General features: G+C 44.4%; 1 protein-coding gene and 1 long non-coding RNA gene across 5 annotated transcripts in view; both read left to right on the top strand.

The window, feature by feature from the left end:
* The window catches only part of TRIP13 (thyroid hormone receptor interactor 13), a 47,077-nt gene extending 37,648 nt beyond the window's left edge, over window positions 1–9,429 (top strand). For all 4 annotated transcript variants that reach the window (XM_038388958.2, XM_038388951.2, XM_038388953.2 and 1 more), the window contains exons 10-14: window positions 4,220–4,326; window positions 6,560–6,713; window positions 7,265–7,377; window positions 8,612–8,681; window positions 9,279–9,429. In XM_038388958.2, coding sequence (XP_038244886.1) covers window positions 4,220–4,326; window positions 6,560–6,713; window positions 7,265–7,377; window positions 8,612–8,681; window positions 9,279–9,374 — 540 coding nt within the window. In that variant the 3' untranslated portion in view covers window positions 9,375–9,429. The remainder of the gene's footprint in view (window positions 1–4,219; window positions 4,327–6,559; window positions 6,714–7,264; window positions 7,378–8,611; window positions 8,682–9,278) is intronic.
* Window positions 9,430–15,025: 5,596 nt separating this feature from the next.
* The window catches only part of LOC122458852, a 523,493-nt gene continuing 522,776 nt past the window's right edge, over window positions 15,026–15,742 (top strand). Inside the window, exon 1 of the long non-coding RNA XR_006279137.1 lies at window positions 15,026–15,082. This is a non-coding gene — a long non-coding RNA (uncharacterized LOC122458852). The remainder of the gene's footprint in view (window positions 15,083–15,742) is intronic.

The following is a 15,742-nucleotide window of genomic DNA, read 5'->3' as shown; positions in this document are numbered from 1 at the left end:
CAGATTGTCTTTTAATGTTACATTCTGAAATGCTAAATTATTGGGCAGCATGATGTCTACATTGACTTTTCTATATTAGTGCAAGGTAGAAGAAATTTGAAGGAGTAAATTTATAGTAGGCTGCCCAGAATGAGGGATGAATGGGACAGTTTGCCCTGGGTGCCCCATTTGAGAGGGACCCCAAACTGCCATTGTGACCTGCACAAAGGGTTACAGCACTACTTTGGTTTGGCCCAGCCACCCAGATAGAAGGGCAGCTGAGCTGAACCTGAGTGTTAACATGACTTCCTGCACCGGATCACAATACCCGGAGTGTGGAGCCAGGCCCAGCCCAGTGAGACATGGACTGCTACTGTGGGGTGAGTGTAGGGCAGGCTCACTTTCAAAGTACCCTTCTCTCAGAGGTAACTTTTTTTTGGAAGGATGGGGGGCTCCTTATTTTCAGATTTTTGTCTCAGGCCCACAAAACTCTGTACAGCCCTGATTGTACACCTTGATGGATACTAAATTACACTAATAACTTAGTGCGAAGACCTAAGCATTATTGTAGACAACTCAATGAAAACTTCTACTCAGTGCACAGTAGTGATAAATTGAAAGCCAAATGTTAACTATACAAGAACTTGGATAGTAAATAATTTTGAAATATCTTGCCATTTATACAAATTGATTGTATACCTCAAATACTTGTTCAGTTCTGGTCACCCCATCACAAAAATAATAGAAATAAAGGCATTCAAAACAAACATTAGAGACCTGGAGAAACTTTCATGCAGTGGGGAATTGAAAATATTAGCAGTTAGTTAAGAGAGGAGATGAATAACAGGGCTTATGATAGAGGCCTATTAAACAATGAATGCTGTAGAGAGTCCATCAGGGACTCTTACTTACTTTTTCTCATAGTCCAAACATAAGGGGGATATCCAATGAAACAAAGGCAATACATTTTAAAATGTCAAAAAGAAATGCTTCCTCACATAATCCACCTGTTGAATTCACTACCACAAGGTATCAGTAAGACTAAGGCTACGATTATGTCAGGGAGGTCATGGAATCTGTGGCTTCCAGAGACCTCCATGACATTTTCTGCTTCAGCCCTGGGGCAGCTCTTAGCTGCAGCTGGCGGTGGGCGCCCCGCAGCTCCCAGCCGCTGTGCAGCAGGGGGACCCGGAACTCCCAGCTGCAATGGGAGGTGGGGGTCCACCGGAGTTTCTAGCTGCTGGGAAACGGGGACCCTGCAGCTCCCAGCCACACCGGCGGGACCCTGCAGCGCCCAGCTGCTGCAGGTGGCAGGGGGACCCCCCACAGTTGCCTAGCCATGCCCCCGGAGACCCTAGCTGCTGCGGGCGGTGCCCCCACCCACCCCCGAGTGCAGAAGGGGCCTTCAGCAGGCAGTGGGGGGATGGAGGGGAGGCCCAAAGCTCCCAGCTGCTGTAGGTGCTGGACCCTCCTCCTTCCCCATTTTGTCAGGGATATTTGTATTAAAAGTAAGGGACAGGTCATGGGCTTCTGTGAATTTTTGGTTATTGCCCATGACCTGTCCATGATTTTTTTTTTTTATTTTTATTTTTACGAAAAATATCCATGCTATAATCTTAGCCTTAATTAAGACCAATGGCTTAATAGAGTTAAAAAAAATAGTTGTATGGATAAGAATGACTATAGTTAAATTTGGGAGGTTTAAAATGTAAACCTAAGTGCCTGAGGGCATGAACTAACCCACTAACTGAGCAGGATTAAGAAGAAACACTTAGGGTTATCAAAAGAAACTACACCATTTGCTCAAGAAACTCCCTGAAAAAGCACAAGCACAAATCTGCACAGACACACCCCTAGATCCCCGACCAGTGGTATTCTATCTGCTACCCAAGATCCATAAACCTGGAAATCCTGGACGCCCCATCATCTCAGGCATTGGCACCATGACAGCAGGATTGTCTGGCTATGTAGACTCCCTCCTTAGGCCCTATGCGACCAGCACTCCCAGCTGTCTTCGAGACATCACTGACTTCCTGAGGAAACTACAGTCCATCAGTGATCTTCCTGAAAACACCATCCTAGCCACTATGGATGTAGAAGCCCTCTACACCAACATTCCACACAAAGATGGACTATAAGCCGTCAGGAACAGTATCCCTGATAATGTCACGGCAAACCTGGTGGCTGAACTTTGTGACTTTGTCCTCACCCATAACTATTTCACATTTGGTGACAATGTATACCTTCAAATCAGCGGCACTGCGATGGGTACCCGCATGGCCCCACAGTATGCCAACATTTTTATGGCTGACTTGGAACAACATTTCCTCAGCTCTGGTTCCCTAATGCCCCTACTCTACTTGCGCTACATTGATGACATCTTCATCATCTGGACCCATGGAAAAGAAGCCCTTGAGGAATTCCACCATGATTTCAACAATTTCCATCCCACCATCAACCTCAGCCTGGACCAGTCCACACAAGAGATCCACTTCCTGGACACTACGGTGCTAAAAAGCGATGGTCACATAAACACCATCCTATACCAGAAACCTACTGACAGCTATGCCTACCTACATGCCTCCAGCTTTCATCCAGACCACACTACACGATCCATTGTCTACAGCCAAGCTCTACGATACAACCGCATTTGCTCCAACCCCTCAGACAGAGACAAACACCTACAAGATCTCTATCAAGCGTTCTTACAACTACAATACCCACCTGTTGAAGAGAAGAAACAGATTGACAGAGGCAGAAGAGTACCCAGATGTCACCTACTACAGGACAGGTCCAACAAAGAAAATTACAGAACGCCACTAGCCATGACCTTCAGCCCCCAACTAAAACCTCTCCAACACATAATCAAGGATCTACAACCTATCCTGAAGAACGACCCATCGCTCTCACAGATCTTGGGAGACAGGCCAGTCCTTGCTTACAGACAGCCCCCCAACCTGAAGCAAATACTCACCAGCAACCATACAACAGAACCACTAACCCAGGAACCTATCCTTGCAACAAAGCCTGTTGCCAACTGTGTCCACGTATCTATTCAGTGGACACCATCATAGGGCCTAATCACATCAGCCACACTATCAGAGGCTCGTTCACCTGCACATGTACCAATGTGATATATGCCATCGTGTGCCAGCAATGCCCCTCTGCCATGTACATTGGCCAAACTGGACAGTCTCGACGTAAAAGAATAAATGGACACAAATCAGACATCAAGAATTGTAACATTCAAAAACCAGTCGGAGAACACTTCAATCTCTTTGGTCAATCGATCACAGACCTAAGAGTGGCTATACTTCAACAAAAAAGCTTCAAAAACAGACTCCAACGAGAGACTGCTGAATTGGAATTTAATTTGCAAACTGGATACAATTAACTTAGGCTGGAATAAAGACAGCAAGTGGATGAGTCATTACACAAAGTAAAACTATTTCCCTCCCCCCCCTTACTGTTCCTCAAACGTTCTTGTCAACGGCTGGAAATGGCCCACCTTGATTATCATTACAAAAGTTTTTTTTTTCTCCCCCCCGCACCCCCACCCCCCCGCTCTCCTGCTGGTAATAGCTCACCTTACCTGATCACTCTCATTACAGTGTGTATGGCAACACCCATTGGTTCATGTTCTCTGTGTATATAAATCTCCCCACTGTATTTTCCACTGCATGCATCCGATGAAGGGAGCTGTAGCTCACAAAAGCTTGTGCTCAAATAAATTTGTTACTCTCTGAGGTGCCACAAGTACTCATTTTCTTTTTGCGGATACAGACTAACACGGCTGCTACTCTAAAACCTGTCATAAAATTTCAAGTTACTCCATGATTGTCCATTAATGGGCATCTTGCACCTTCCTTAGAAAGTCTGGTACTCACCATTTAGACAGGATACTGAATGAGATCAGTGGTCTGTCTCATTAAGTATCCTGTCTATGTCCTAAGTACATTTCTCTGATGTCCTTGCTCCTTGATCCAATCTCCCTGAAAGCAGTGATCTCCACAGCTTCCTTTCCCACATTCTACCCAGACTTCCCTGTTAACAGTCATCCTCCCTCTGCACAAGTTCCTATCCATAAAGAATATTTCAGAGAAACTATTCCTGATGTCAGAGTAGATTCCTAGCGATTTGAAAATGTATTCCCTGGATCATTTCACCACTTCCTTATCACCAAAACGCACTATAACAGCTCTCTAACGCTAACCTTTTTTTTTTTTTTTTTGCGGGGCAGGTTGAAAGTCTCACAGCAGCTCGTAGTGCTTTCCGAGCAGGCACAGAGCCTTCAGATGCTATCCGTGTGGTGAATGCTGTATTGACACAAATAGATCAAATTAAAAGGTAACATTCATAATAGCCATATTACCACAGCAAAACACCCCTAGGAATTACCAAATTGGGGTCTAATTTCAAAAATATTGAACATATGTAGATTACAGATTTCAATATCTGGCTTTACGCAATTCTCATTTAGAACCTTAATCCAAAAATCTTTGACTAATTAAATTGTGCTGAATTTTAAACTAGCCATGCCTACTGAGAAGAGGAGGAGTTGTGATGGACATAACTAAGTGAGTAAAGCATGGGTAGACAGTTATCTCCCATGAAAGTTAAAAGAAACTACTTCTGCTTGATGGTGACAACTGCTGCTTTAACTGAGGAAAAGTGCTTTTTGTCTTGCTCTGAGACTTCGTCATCGGGTCATATTTTTGCATCCATAGCTGTTTCTGGTTGTAGATCTAAAAAAACCAGCCGTAGCCAAGATTGCTTTTTCAATATTTCTTTGGCAAGACAAAGAGATGTTGATCTTTCTTTCCTGATTGATATAGATATTGCCACACTTATCCTTGCCTTTGCCAGCTATAGATTGGCTTATTGCTTATTGAGACTGCTTTTGAGACCACTCGCAGGTCTGCTAGTGCCTGCTTATTTAGCAGCTTGTCCTATATAGAGCATATTGCGCCAGTACTCTTTGATTGCACAGGCTTTCAGTTAGTTGCCATGGTCGGTTCACATTCCTTTATGGTTTGGGCCCTGCTATTGTAGAGATTGATTCTTATCCACGCTCTGATTCAAAACCTGGGACTCTGACAGTCCCTAGATGTACATCTGGGAATAGGACAACCTTGATTTGCTACTGAATCTTAGTGGGGGGCAGGGGGGCCTCTCCTTAAGTCCACCACAGTCCAACTTTGAACTTGAGGTCAAGGAGCAAGCCCTATCTATACCTGCAGGATTTTTCTCTCAGTGGCTTGAGTGGAAGAAGAGTCTTTCCTTTTGGTAGGATCATTAATTTAAGTAATTCTGGCCTTTCCCATTTAGATTTGTTTCTTAAATGTCTGTTGTTTCCTAGGGCTTATGAATAAATTTGAAGGAAAAAAAACAAATGGAAATGCAGAACATCTTGGGTTTTTGTATTGTGTGCTAGCCAAGTGAAGTATTTCAATATTGTATTTTACTTGGGTTTAATAAAAGCAGACATGCATAGTTTTAAAACACAAATTCTACATTTGTGTGCATCCATGAGAAGTTGAGTAATTTTAATCATCATAATATAGTGCTGATTATAATCCATTTTTTGTTACTGCCTTACACTGTCTTACATGTGCAAGGCACCTTAAAACATGCTCAGGAGTGCTTAATTACTTTAAATTATTATTATTATTATTAATTGCTTTAAATTCTTTAAAAATGGAAAGGGTTTTTGGTGGTATCTGCACTAGTTCATGAGAAAGAAGGACAAAATATGCAGTAGCTAATTTTCTTGTTTCACTATTAACTAAAAATTTGGTCAATGGGTTTTGGATTAATACACTGAGAATTGTGTAAAGGTAGATATCTCGGTTCCATATTTCCTCAGCCTACCTGTGCTTTAGAAATCCTGGCTGTGCTGTGGAAGGAGCATGGTACATGGAAGCAGCTATCTTCCTTACCCATCAAATTAAAAAAAAATCTAAATACATTTTTATTAAGAAATTCCCTGAAAGTGGGAAGTCTTTGTGGTAAAATTTTTAACTAAAATATTACATAATGCTAAATTTTTAAAAAGCTTATTATTCAGTGTGGAGGCAAATTAGGGTAATTACCATTGGACTAAAAACAGAATATATACTAGACAAAAAGTGCAAATTAAAAAGACTTGGATTTTTTTTCCAAGCAAAATTAGTATTTATAAAAACAGGCTTGATTCAATAGTACTGGAAACCAAAGTCCTGTCCCCTAGGCACAAGACAATGTGGGCAGCAGCAGTCCAAACTTCATCCCACCTGACTCTACCTCAGTACTATTTTGGAAGAGGTTCCTTTCCAGGCTAACATACAGTTCAGTCTTCAGGGGATCTCTAGAAAAATTGCTGACGAAGGTGGTTTTGTGTGGAATATGTTCACTATACATTGAGACTTCCAAATCATTTCACTTAACATCTATCCAACAGTAACAACTTGGCCACTTCCGATATGGACCATATTTACAGTCATGACATAGAAGAGAAACACTCACTTTGCCATGCCCCTGAGGGATGATTCTTATGTGTAAGTGATAGAAATGATGTCTTTTTTTTTTCTGTGTTTTAAAGGTATCCCAATGTTGTAATCTTGACTACTTCAAATATTACAGAGAAAATTGACACGGCTTTTGTAGATAGGGCTGATATAAAGCAATATATTGGACCTCCATCTGCTGCAGCGGTATTCAGAATATATTTTTCTTGCTTGGAAGAACTGATGAAGGTAAAATTTTGCAAGTAAAGTTCTTAACTTAGGTGTCCTATTTTAATAACTGCATAAATGCTAACGATACTAGTACACAAATGTTATCTTATTTCTCCTTCTTGAGACCGCCTGCACTGAACCACTCTGTAGTTTACACAGCCACATAACTTTTTAAAGCTATATCTATAGACACGGGGGCACATACAGACCTACTGCACTGACCGCAGGTATAAATGCCTTGGCCCCCATAATAGTTCCTGACTCTGCCAGCCAGTGTGGTAAATGAACCGTAACACACTCTGCTTTTCTGGTTCTTGTTACTGCTGAAATCTGTAAGCAGTTATAAATCATTTAAAATTAAGGGTTGAACTAGGATTAGTTAGGGAAAGTTGTTTGAAGTGTCCGTCTCTTAGCAGTGTAAAACACACAGTATTTGTCACTGTAGTCAGCAGTTATTCTGAAAACATACAAAGAGCAGAACTGTTGAGTAAGAAGTTGCCATTTTCATAGTCTCATTTCAGAATAGAACTGCAGTTGCTCCTTTCAAATATCATTTTTCTTTTTATTAGCGTCAGATAATATATCCTCGACAGCAGCTGCTGACACTCAGAGAATTAGAGATGATTGGTTATGTAGAAAATAATGTGTCACGGCTGAGTCTTGTATTAAAAGAAATTGCCAGGTAAGATTTATTGATTCATCCATTTTATGTACAAAGTGAGCAACTCTGCTCCAGAATGTGTGTGTGTGTTTGTGTGTGTGTGCAAAAGTAATTTGTGGAACTGTTTCTAAAGGGAGTTGAATATATTGGCAACAGCTAGAGTTCTGAAATCTCCCAGTTTCTTAATTGTTGCAAATTCTCAAATTTGGTCAATTGTAAAATTTTTCAGTGTTCACCAGTGAACATGGGAATTTTTTTGCAAGTGCCATTTGCGTCTATCCTCTTGGATCTCAAAATTTATCAAAAATTTGCATGATCTTTATGCCATCCCTGCCTCCTGCTTTGCTCTTTTAAGTTCCCATCAAATCCTCCCTTGGGCTAGTGAGGTTCCTGAGGCTGTAGTGGCCACAGTTCAGCATGAACAGCTCTGACCTTCATCCCATCTGAGGATGCTGAGAGATTGCAGTAGTTCACCAGGAAGTCGCCTTTTGGAAGCACAAGTTAAGAAGTGGGCAGAGGTGTGAGAGAGAAGGATAATGGATAGTTTTTTGCATTTATTTTGGTTTGATTTTTATTTGTTTTTCTTTGCTAAGAGGACTATAATGGGACAGATTTCACCACAATATGAAAATCTGTGGAATAATGAAAAGCAGATTATTAGTGTTTTCACACTAAGCAATTTTTTTCTGACTTTTGGGGGGGAGGGGTCTTAACAGAGCTCAAACAAAATATCAGAGCAGTAAAAGAGTTTGAAAGTGTACCCTTGCAGAAGGGTCAGAAAAGTGTTCCTTAAAGCGACAGTATATCCAGTATATAATTAGTACCCTCTCAAACAGTGAACTATGGTGTTCAGAAGACCATAGATTTATCAGGGTTATTCCATAAAATGATAGGCACAGTAACAGAAATTACCATTAACAAATGACAGCCTCTTGGTGTATGTCAACTGGGCATTTTTGAATAGCTGTGTGTGTGTGCACGCACGCGCACTATTTATTTATTTATTTATTTATTTATTTGTAAAAGTAATATCCATGAAAGTAAAATATTTTGTGGGATTGTTAGATATAACAGGTAAAGAATGGATGAAAGACTTGTATTTTCCCTCTGTGCTACATAGTGCTAACTAGCAATAATTTGAGTTTATCTGTAGAGAGATTCCTGGCAGGACCACAGAAAGCAACCCTCTTAATTTCTGGAAGGGAGATCTAGCATTTAGCAAAATAATAGTATGCACATCTCTGCTTCATTGTAGGAAAAGTGAAGGACTTAGTGGCCGAGTCCTGCGTAAACTTCCTTTTTTAGCACATGCACTTTATATTCAAGTAAGTTTATTTTGCTTTTTATTTGGGTGTGTTGGGAAGCCACTTGGGTGGAAGCTCATGGCTAGGCCAATTTAAAAAAAAATTAAAAAAACAAAACAAAACCCTCTTAATTTGAATTACATTGGGTCTGCTCCTGGCTGGACTGCAATCGTTTTGTGCTACCTCATTATTTAAAAAGAGGTTAAGAGAAACTATATATCTGCATATTTTGCAATTACGAAGGCAGGATTGATGTGGCCAGTAACTCCTATATCATGACACATCATCAATATTGCTTCTTTGTAACTTAATTTCCTTTAGTTCTGTATGTTTTGATGCGTCTGTCACATTTTCATTCAATAATGTTGTTTGTTGGATTTTGGTGAAATGAATTTACAGTCATGATATTGGTTAAACCTCAAGAATTTGCTCAGATTGGCCTAGATTCCCCTATGCTAACTGGTGCAGAATCCCATAGCTGTTGTACAGCATTTGGAAAATGCTAATAAAGGTGGAGCTAATTTTTTCTCCCCTCTCAGGTGTTTTTGTCTGTAGAGAAGTATGCCACCTAGTGCTCTTTGAGACATCTGACAAAAAAATTTTCTTTTTCGCTTCCAGTGTCCTAACGTTACAATGGCGGTGTTTCTTCAGGCTCTTTCACTTGTAGTGGACAAACAATTTGAAGAAAGAAAGAAACTTGCAGACTGCTTTTGACATTCTTGTTGTTGTTCCACAACTGTCTAGTCTCTATGATGTTCCTTGTTACCACTGAAAGCCACATTCTTCACCACACCCCACATATCTTTTGTTCCATGTATAAAGATTGACTGAATTTGGATTAAGAAACTCAGATCTAGTATTTTTTCAAAAACTTGATTTGTAAATATCAAGAATGTTTACAGTGCACCTGTTCAAAAGCTTTATTTCAAACTCCAGTCTTGGATACATGTCAAAATTGTTTAATTTCTAAACTGACCTTTTTACTCCTTCTTGTAATTATTAAAAATGTTTATCACAATTCTGTTTTGTTTCTTAACCATAAAAACTTTTATACGTGCATTCAGCATTTGTTCTTTTTCAGTTTTAATTCTTTTTTTCAAACATAAAGAATGTAAATTATCAGGTCTCTGGTTCTAATATGTCATGCAAACATTTTTACTACTTATACCTCTTTAAAAAAAAAAAAATGAACAGGAAAAATTTATGGGTAGGATTTTTGAAAGCACTCAGTGGCAGCCATTGCTCACATTGAAACTGGCTACTGTTCACATTGAAACAGCCACTGAGTTTTACCATTGACTTCATAAGAACAGAGATAAAACTTTTGAAAATCCTATTCTATCTTAACATTTTTTTAAGATCAAATATGGCAAGTTTTCATAGTTGTCTTTTAGAATATTAGCCTTTATCAGTGCAAAGAAGCTAACTAAAGTACACTGTATTTGCTGAAGACCACCTCATGTAGAACTTATGCAGATAGTTGTTTATAAACATATAAAGAATTTGTTTTATGTACCTAAATTACAAAATTTATGGGAAAGACATTTTGTTGTGCAAAAGCTAAGAAAAACATTGACTCCCTTTAGAAAGTGAAACAATGTAAGAATTCTATTTGTTTACCAAGTCGCTACATGTAATCTCTAATATTACTTTAATAGAGGAAAAAAGTTCTTTTTTTCAGTACATTTTATGTATTTGTCAACACTTTAACTGATATCTGGTGAAACAAATTATTTGTTTGCAACTTTCACGTAACAGGTGGAACAGGGAAACAAGGGCAGCTTTAGTACCTGGAAATTATTTTTAACTTTTTTCAATTGACTAGATTTTAAGTTGACATTACCACTTCAACATATTTCATAACTACTGCTACCACAATATGGTTTGTTAATGACTGTATGTCATTCGTTTCTGTTTGTACATGTTTAATCAATGTTATACATTTCTCATGAGATGGATGAGTTACTCCATTGTCATGAATTGTTCATAATGATGAATGCTGTATGATGTAAACTCTGCATTAAACAATTAGACAGAACTTTTCAACCCAGGCTATATAAGAATTCAAAATTGACTTTTTTGGTTGATTAATGGGGATCACTTCCCAGCTCAGGGTCTTTTACATTTTCACAGATCATTAAGCAGTCAGACTGCAGGAAGAAGTCCCCTTTCCACTCTGGTTGTAGTTACCTTTGTCATCTCCCAAGCAGCTTTCTTACACTCTACTTGGGCATTTCCCCCCGGAGTGGCTATTATAGATTTGGCAGTTAGTTTTGGCAGTTAGATTTGCTTTAGTCTCCCTACATCTGGCTGGAGTCTCAGCCATCACTGCACTCTGTTCTGCTTCTGGGCCTTTGATAAGGGTAGTTGGAGAGCTTCTCTGTTCAGGGCTTTAGAACTCAGAGAATTTCCTGTCAAGTCAATAGGTCTTGTCCCATTCCTGGCTAAGGAGGTAGTCTCATCACTTCTTGCCTCAGGTAGTTGTCTGTATATACTGGGGATGTAACTTGATTCATGCAGGGGGGGAGTTGCCACCCCTCCCTGTTAGCCCATGAGGTAATGCAAGGCTCAGTTGTCTACCATTGCCCCATCACAGAATTGTCAATGGAAAACCATCAAAGACAACTGCAAACAATCAAAACCACTCTGGTTAAAAAAAAAAACAAAAAACATAACAGATGGAATTGTTCTGTCTCTGAATAGACAAGACTGTTTCAGTATAATGCGGATTGGGGAAAGGCACTTTAGATCCATTCATGGAGGAACCATCTTGTTGAAGAGGGGTGTTTTCCATGAAATATTGGATCCTGGTCCCTGGGAAGTCAGCCAGGTCCGCAACTGACCTGGGAGAAACCTACTTTATTAGATTACTTTTCCTATTAAGTGTAGGCCCTAGTTCACATTTTCTGATGTATATATTTTTGTTGTTGTAATTATTGTATTGTTTCTATCCCTAGGGTGACCAGATGTCCTGTTTTAAAGAGACAGTCCTGTATTTAAGCCGCCTTGCAGGTGTCCCAACTTTTTCTTTAAAGCATGCAAATTGTCCTGTAGTTTCTGTCTCTTCCTTGCTGTTTCCCCATCAATACTGGCAGGTCCTATTGCTGGCTGGATCCCTGCTCACCAACTGCCCACCCACCAGCAGTGAATGGGGTTCAGTGGCCGCTGACGAGTGTGGGTATAGAAGGCTGGTGGCAGGGCGAAGGCGCAGGGCCAGCCGCTCTCCCTGCTGGTCCATCAGTGCAGCCCCTGCTGCGTGCCGGCTCTTGAGCAGCAGGGTTCCATCCCCTGTCCCATTTTTGGCTGGTGCTGGCTGCGAGCTGCAGAGGTTACTGTTTCAGAGTAAAAAGAAAAGGAGTACTTGTGGCATCTTAGAGACCACCAAATTTGCGACTACAGACTAACACGGCTGCTACTCTGAAACCTGTTTCAGAGTAGTAGCTGTGTTAGTTTGTATTCGCAAAAAGAAAGAGTACTTGTGGCACCTTAGAGACTAATAAAAGGCTACTGTGTGTGGGAAGGTGCCAGGCAGCAGACTGTTCCATGTTGCCTCTGCTGTTCACCGATTATCCCTTTATGTACTCCCCCTCTTTGTTGTCCTCTCCCTGCTTTGCCCCTTTGGCCCCCCAGCCCTGCTGCTCCTCTGTATTCTTTCTTTCTCCCCCACCCGCCCCGGAGGGGCTCGTCCCGTTCCCAGCATGGTATGGAGAACCAGCCCCTGCTCAGAGCGATCAGCTCACTAACAGCTTGGCCAGTAGGCTCCTTCCTTCCTTCCTCAACTGCCTCTGGCTGGCATGGCACTGTGGGAAAGCCCAAGACCTCCTGCCCAGTGCCCCAGCTTGGAGGGAGTCGAGCCCTGCATGTGCCAAAGCCCCTCACAGGGCTGGCATGGGGAAGCCACTCCACCCCTCAGCTAAGCTCTGGAGTGGTGAGGGTGGGGCAAAAAGCGACTTCCAGCCTATTCACACCCAATCCTGCAGGCTCCTTTAGCATCCTCTTCACCCATCCTTCTCCCCTCCCTTTGCTCTGGGTCCTGTCCCTAGGGATCACAGGACTGCTGTGTCCCCACCCTCTACTGAGCCACCTCTCTGACTGGGTTTGCTGAAGCCCCTGCAGTCAGGTTCCCTGGGCCCTGGTGTACAATGCATCCTTAGGGCTTAACCCCTTCCTGCCCGCTCTGTAGCTTGGGGACAGAAAGCAACTGGGTTATGCTGGTGGTCAGCAAGAGCCTGGAGGTGTTAGCCGCTTTTCGGCACTGTGCAGGCAGGAAGGAACAAGCTGCTTCCAATCGCACGGGTTTGGGGTGGGGAGGGGGGGAAGAGATGAGCTCTGCAATGACAGGGAGCAGGTCATACCTTCCCCTCCCCCCCCCCCATTCCCTGGAGCTGGAAGCAGCTCCCATTCCTTCCTTTCCACATAGAGCCAAAAGGCTGCTGCTGGCCACATTTTGGTGTGAACCCTGACAGAAATACGGGAAGTGGGGCATGTGATCCTGCACGCCCCCCTTAACATGTTGCCTTGGGAAGACGCACCACCAGGTAGCAGGAGAGGCAGGTCTGTGCCGGGGGTCCAGTCAGGCATGGAGGGCAGAGAGCACTGGACAAGGGGGGTCCAGTTGGTCAGTCATCCCCCCTGTGTGAGAGAGGTGTACAGGAGTGTGGGGGCGGGGATAGGGGTGTGCATCACACCTCTCCATGTGAACTCTAAAGCCTTAAAGATAAGAAGGTAAATAAAAAGAAAGACTGCGTAGTTGGATTCTTTTTAACAGGGGCTCAGTCAATTTGATAATTTGTACTGCATAGTTCTGATTGATTGCCACTGACCTTGCTTAAATGCAAGTAATTTCACCACATGTCCCATATTCAGCATAGGGAAATATGCTCATCCTCCCATGGAACCTAGAGGCTGCGGCCTATGGCAGGAAGGAGCCAGGTGGTTGTTAGAGCGACTCTTGGAGGAATGGTATGGGATGGCTCTCTGATCACTTCTTCACTCTGCTTCTTCCCACCCCCACCTTAGGGGTAAGTCCATCACCTCCTCCTTAGCCCTCGGCTGCCGTGTGTGGGCTGGAAACCAGATGTGGCAGTAGAGAGGTTGCCCGCTCAGCCCGTGCACAGGAGGATCCATTACAGCTCAAGTCCTCCTGATTGTCACCGCCCAGAGAAATGCATGACACTGAGCCTGGATTCTGTGACTGCATTAGTTTCCCACGAGAGCGTGGCAGGAGAGGACACGTGACGTCTGCAAACACCTTCTTCTGGACTGCTGAGGTGGGGGAAGAGCAGCCAGATTCCATCAGGCTCCTTAGGAGCTCCCAGCCGGGCCAGGAGGTGGAAGTGCCCAGCCTTCTGGCGGAGGAAACCCACTCCCAGCACAGGCGCTGAGGTGGGACAGGCCCCAGCCAGGCCAAAATGGAGCTGGCACAGGGTGCGGCTGGGCAGGCAGGACCCAGCCCAGGAGGGGAGCCGGGCAGGGTGGCTCTGGGGCTTGTTGTGTGGGCAGCACCTGCCCCAAGAGCCCAACCCTGATTCCCAGCAGGAGGCATCGCCCTGCCCAATCACTGGGGACCTTCCAATCTCCCCAGGGCAGGAGGTGGAGGATCCCTGTCCCAGCACCAGCAGCTCGGCTGGGCTCAGGGAGGGGTGAGGAGGGGGCTGTGAACACCCTGGATCCAGACCCTTGACCAGTGCTATGAGGGCAGGTCCCCACCCCAGGTGTCTGGCCTGAGCCACCTGAACCCCACTGACACTAGATGCTGCCACTTTGGTCCTTGGTGCTCACAGGGAGTCCAGGACAGTGTGTGTGTGTGTTGGGGGGGATGTCTCTTTGCTATGGGTTCCTGAAGAAGTTGGGGGCTGAAGGCGGGAGTGTGGGGCCCATTGCCCTACCATGCCCCGTCCTTCTCCCGAGTGTCAGCAGGAGTCACCCTGTCCCCTTCTCTCCCCGGTGCAGGGACCCCCAGGGACTCCAAGGACGAGGAGGAATGGGTGGACGTGGCCACAGAGGAGGCTGCTCTTGAAAACATCCGAGAGCAACTCCAGGACCGAGAAAAGGTACAAATGTTCCCCAGCTGTCCTGGAACCGAGATTGTCCTGTCCCTTCCCAGCATCCCAATCCCCTGCTCTCATGATCCACCACCCCTAATGGGGACCTTTCTCCTCCATGATCAGGGACCCCCAAGATGGGGGTGTTTGTCACACACCAGCCGGGGTCTCCTCCCTACACAGGCACTGTCCCAGTTCCTGACCCTGCTTGTGTGGGAGTCGTGGGTGATTTGGACAATGGGCAGGTCCCCACTATTCCCCATTCAGAACTAAGTCATGTTCCTGCACGCCATCCACCCCGCGTGTCTCGCTGCATAGCGGAGGGGGCGGGACACATTGGAGCTGCAGTGCTGCAAGGCGGCTGTGGTGGAGAGGATTGTGGTGAGTGAGACACGGTACCCAGCAGCTGGAGGGAGGACAGAGACATGGGAGGGGCAGGGGTCTTCTCGGGCCACTGAATGGGGGATGGCCGGTGCTGGAGGGGCAGCTGAGGGCAGGGATTGCTGGGGCTGAAGACTGGGGAGAATGGTCACTAGTGGGCAGGAATGGGAGGAGCGGGAGGATCCTGCTAGCTGTGTGGGGGGCTGGCTGTATAATCATAGAATCATAGAATTTCAGGGTTGGAAGGGACCTCAGGAGGTCATCTAGTCCGACCCCCTGCTCGAAGCAGGATCAATCCCCAATTTTTCCCCCAGAACCCTAAATGGCCCCCTCAAGGATTGAACTCACAACCCTGGGTTTAACAGGCCAAAGCTCAAACCATTGAGCTATCTCTCCCAGTAATGACCTCACTGGGAAGTGTCAGCGAGGCCTGAATCTAACATGCTCTTTTGTCTCCTTTGGGGCTCACAGGAGTTCATTGAGGAGCTGCCTGATAACTCTCCACCTGGCACCGTCCTCACTAACTCCCTGATTGCTGTCGGCAACCTCAGGTACCAAGACCCTCTTGCCCAGTTCCCCTAACCCTGGTGCTGCTCAGGCCCAGGGGTGGGAGTCACTGCCCCTCCCACTCCCAGGTCACCTCCCATGCGTGGCTCC

The sequence above is a fragment of the Dermochelys coriacea genome, chromosome 2 (genome assembly GCF_009764565.3).
Source record: "Dermochelys coriacea isolate rDerCor1 chromosome 2, rDerCor1.pri.v4, whole genome shotgun sequence".
NCBI classification, from domain to species: domain Eukaryota; kingdom Metazoa; phylum Chordata; order Testudines; family Dermochelyidae; genus Dermochelys; species Dermochelys coriacea.
Note: the sequence above shows the minus strand (reverse complement) of the source record. Positions and strands in the feature narration are given on the sequence as shown.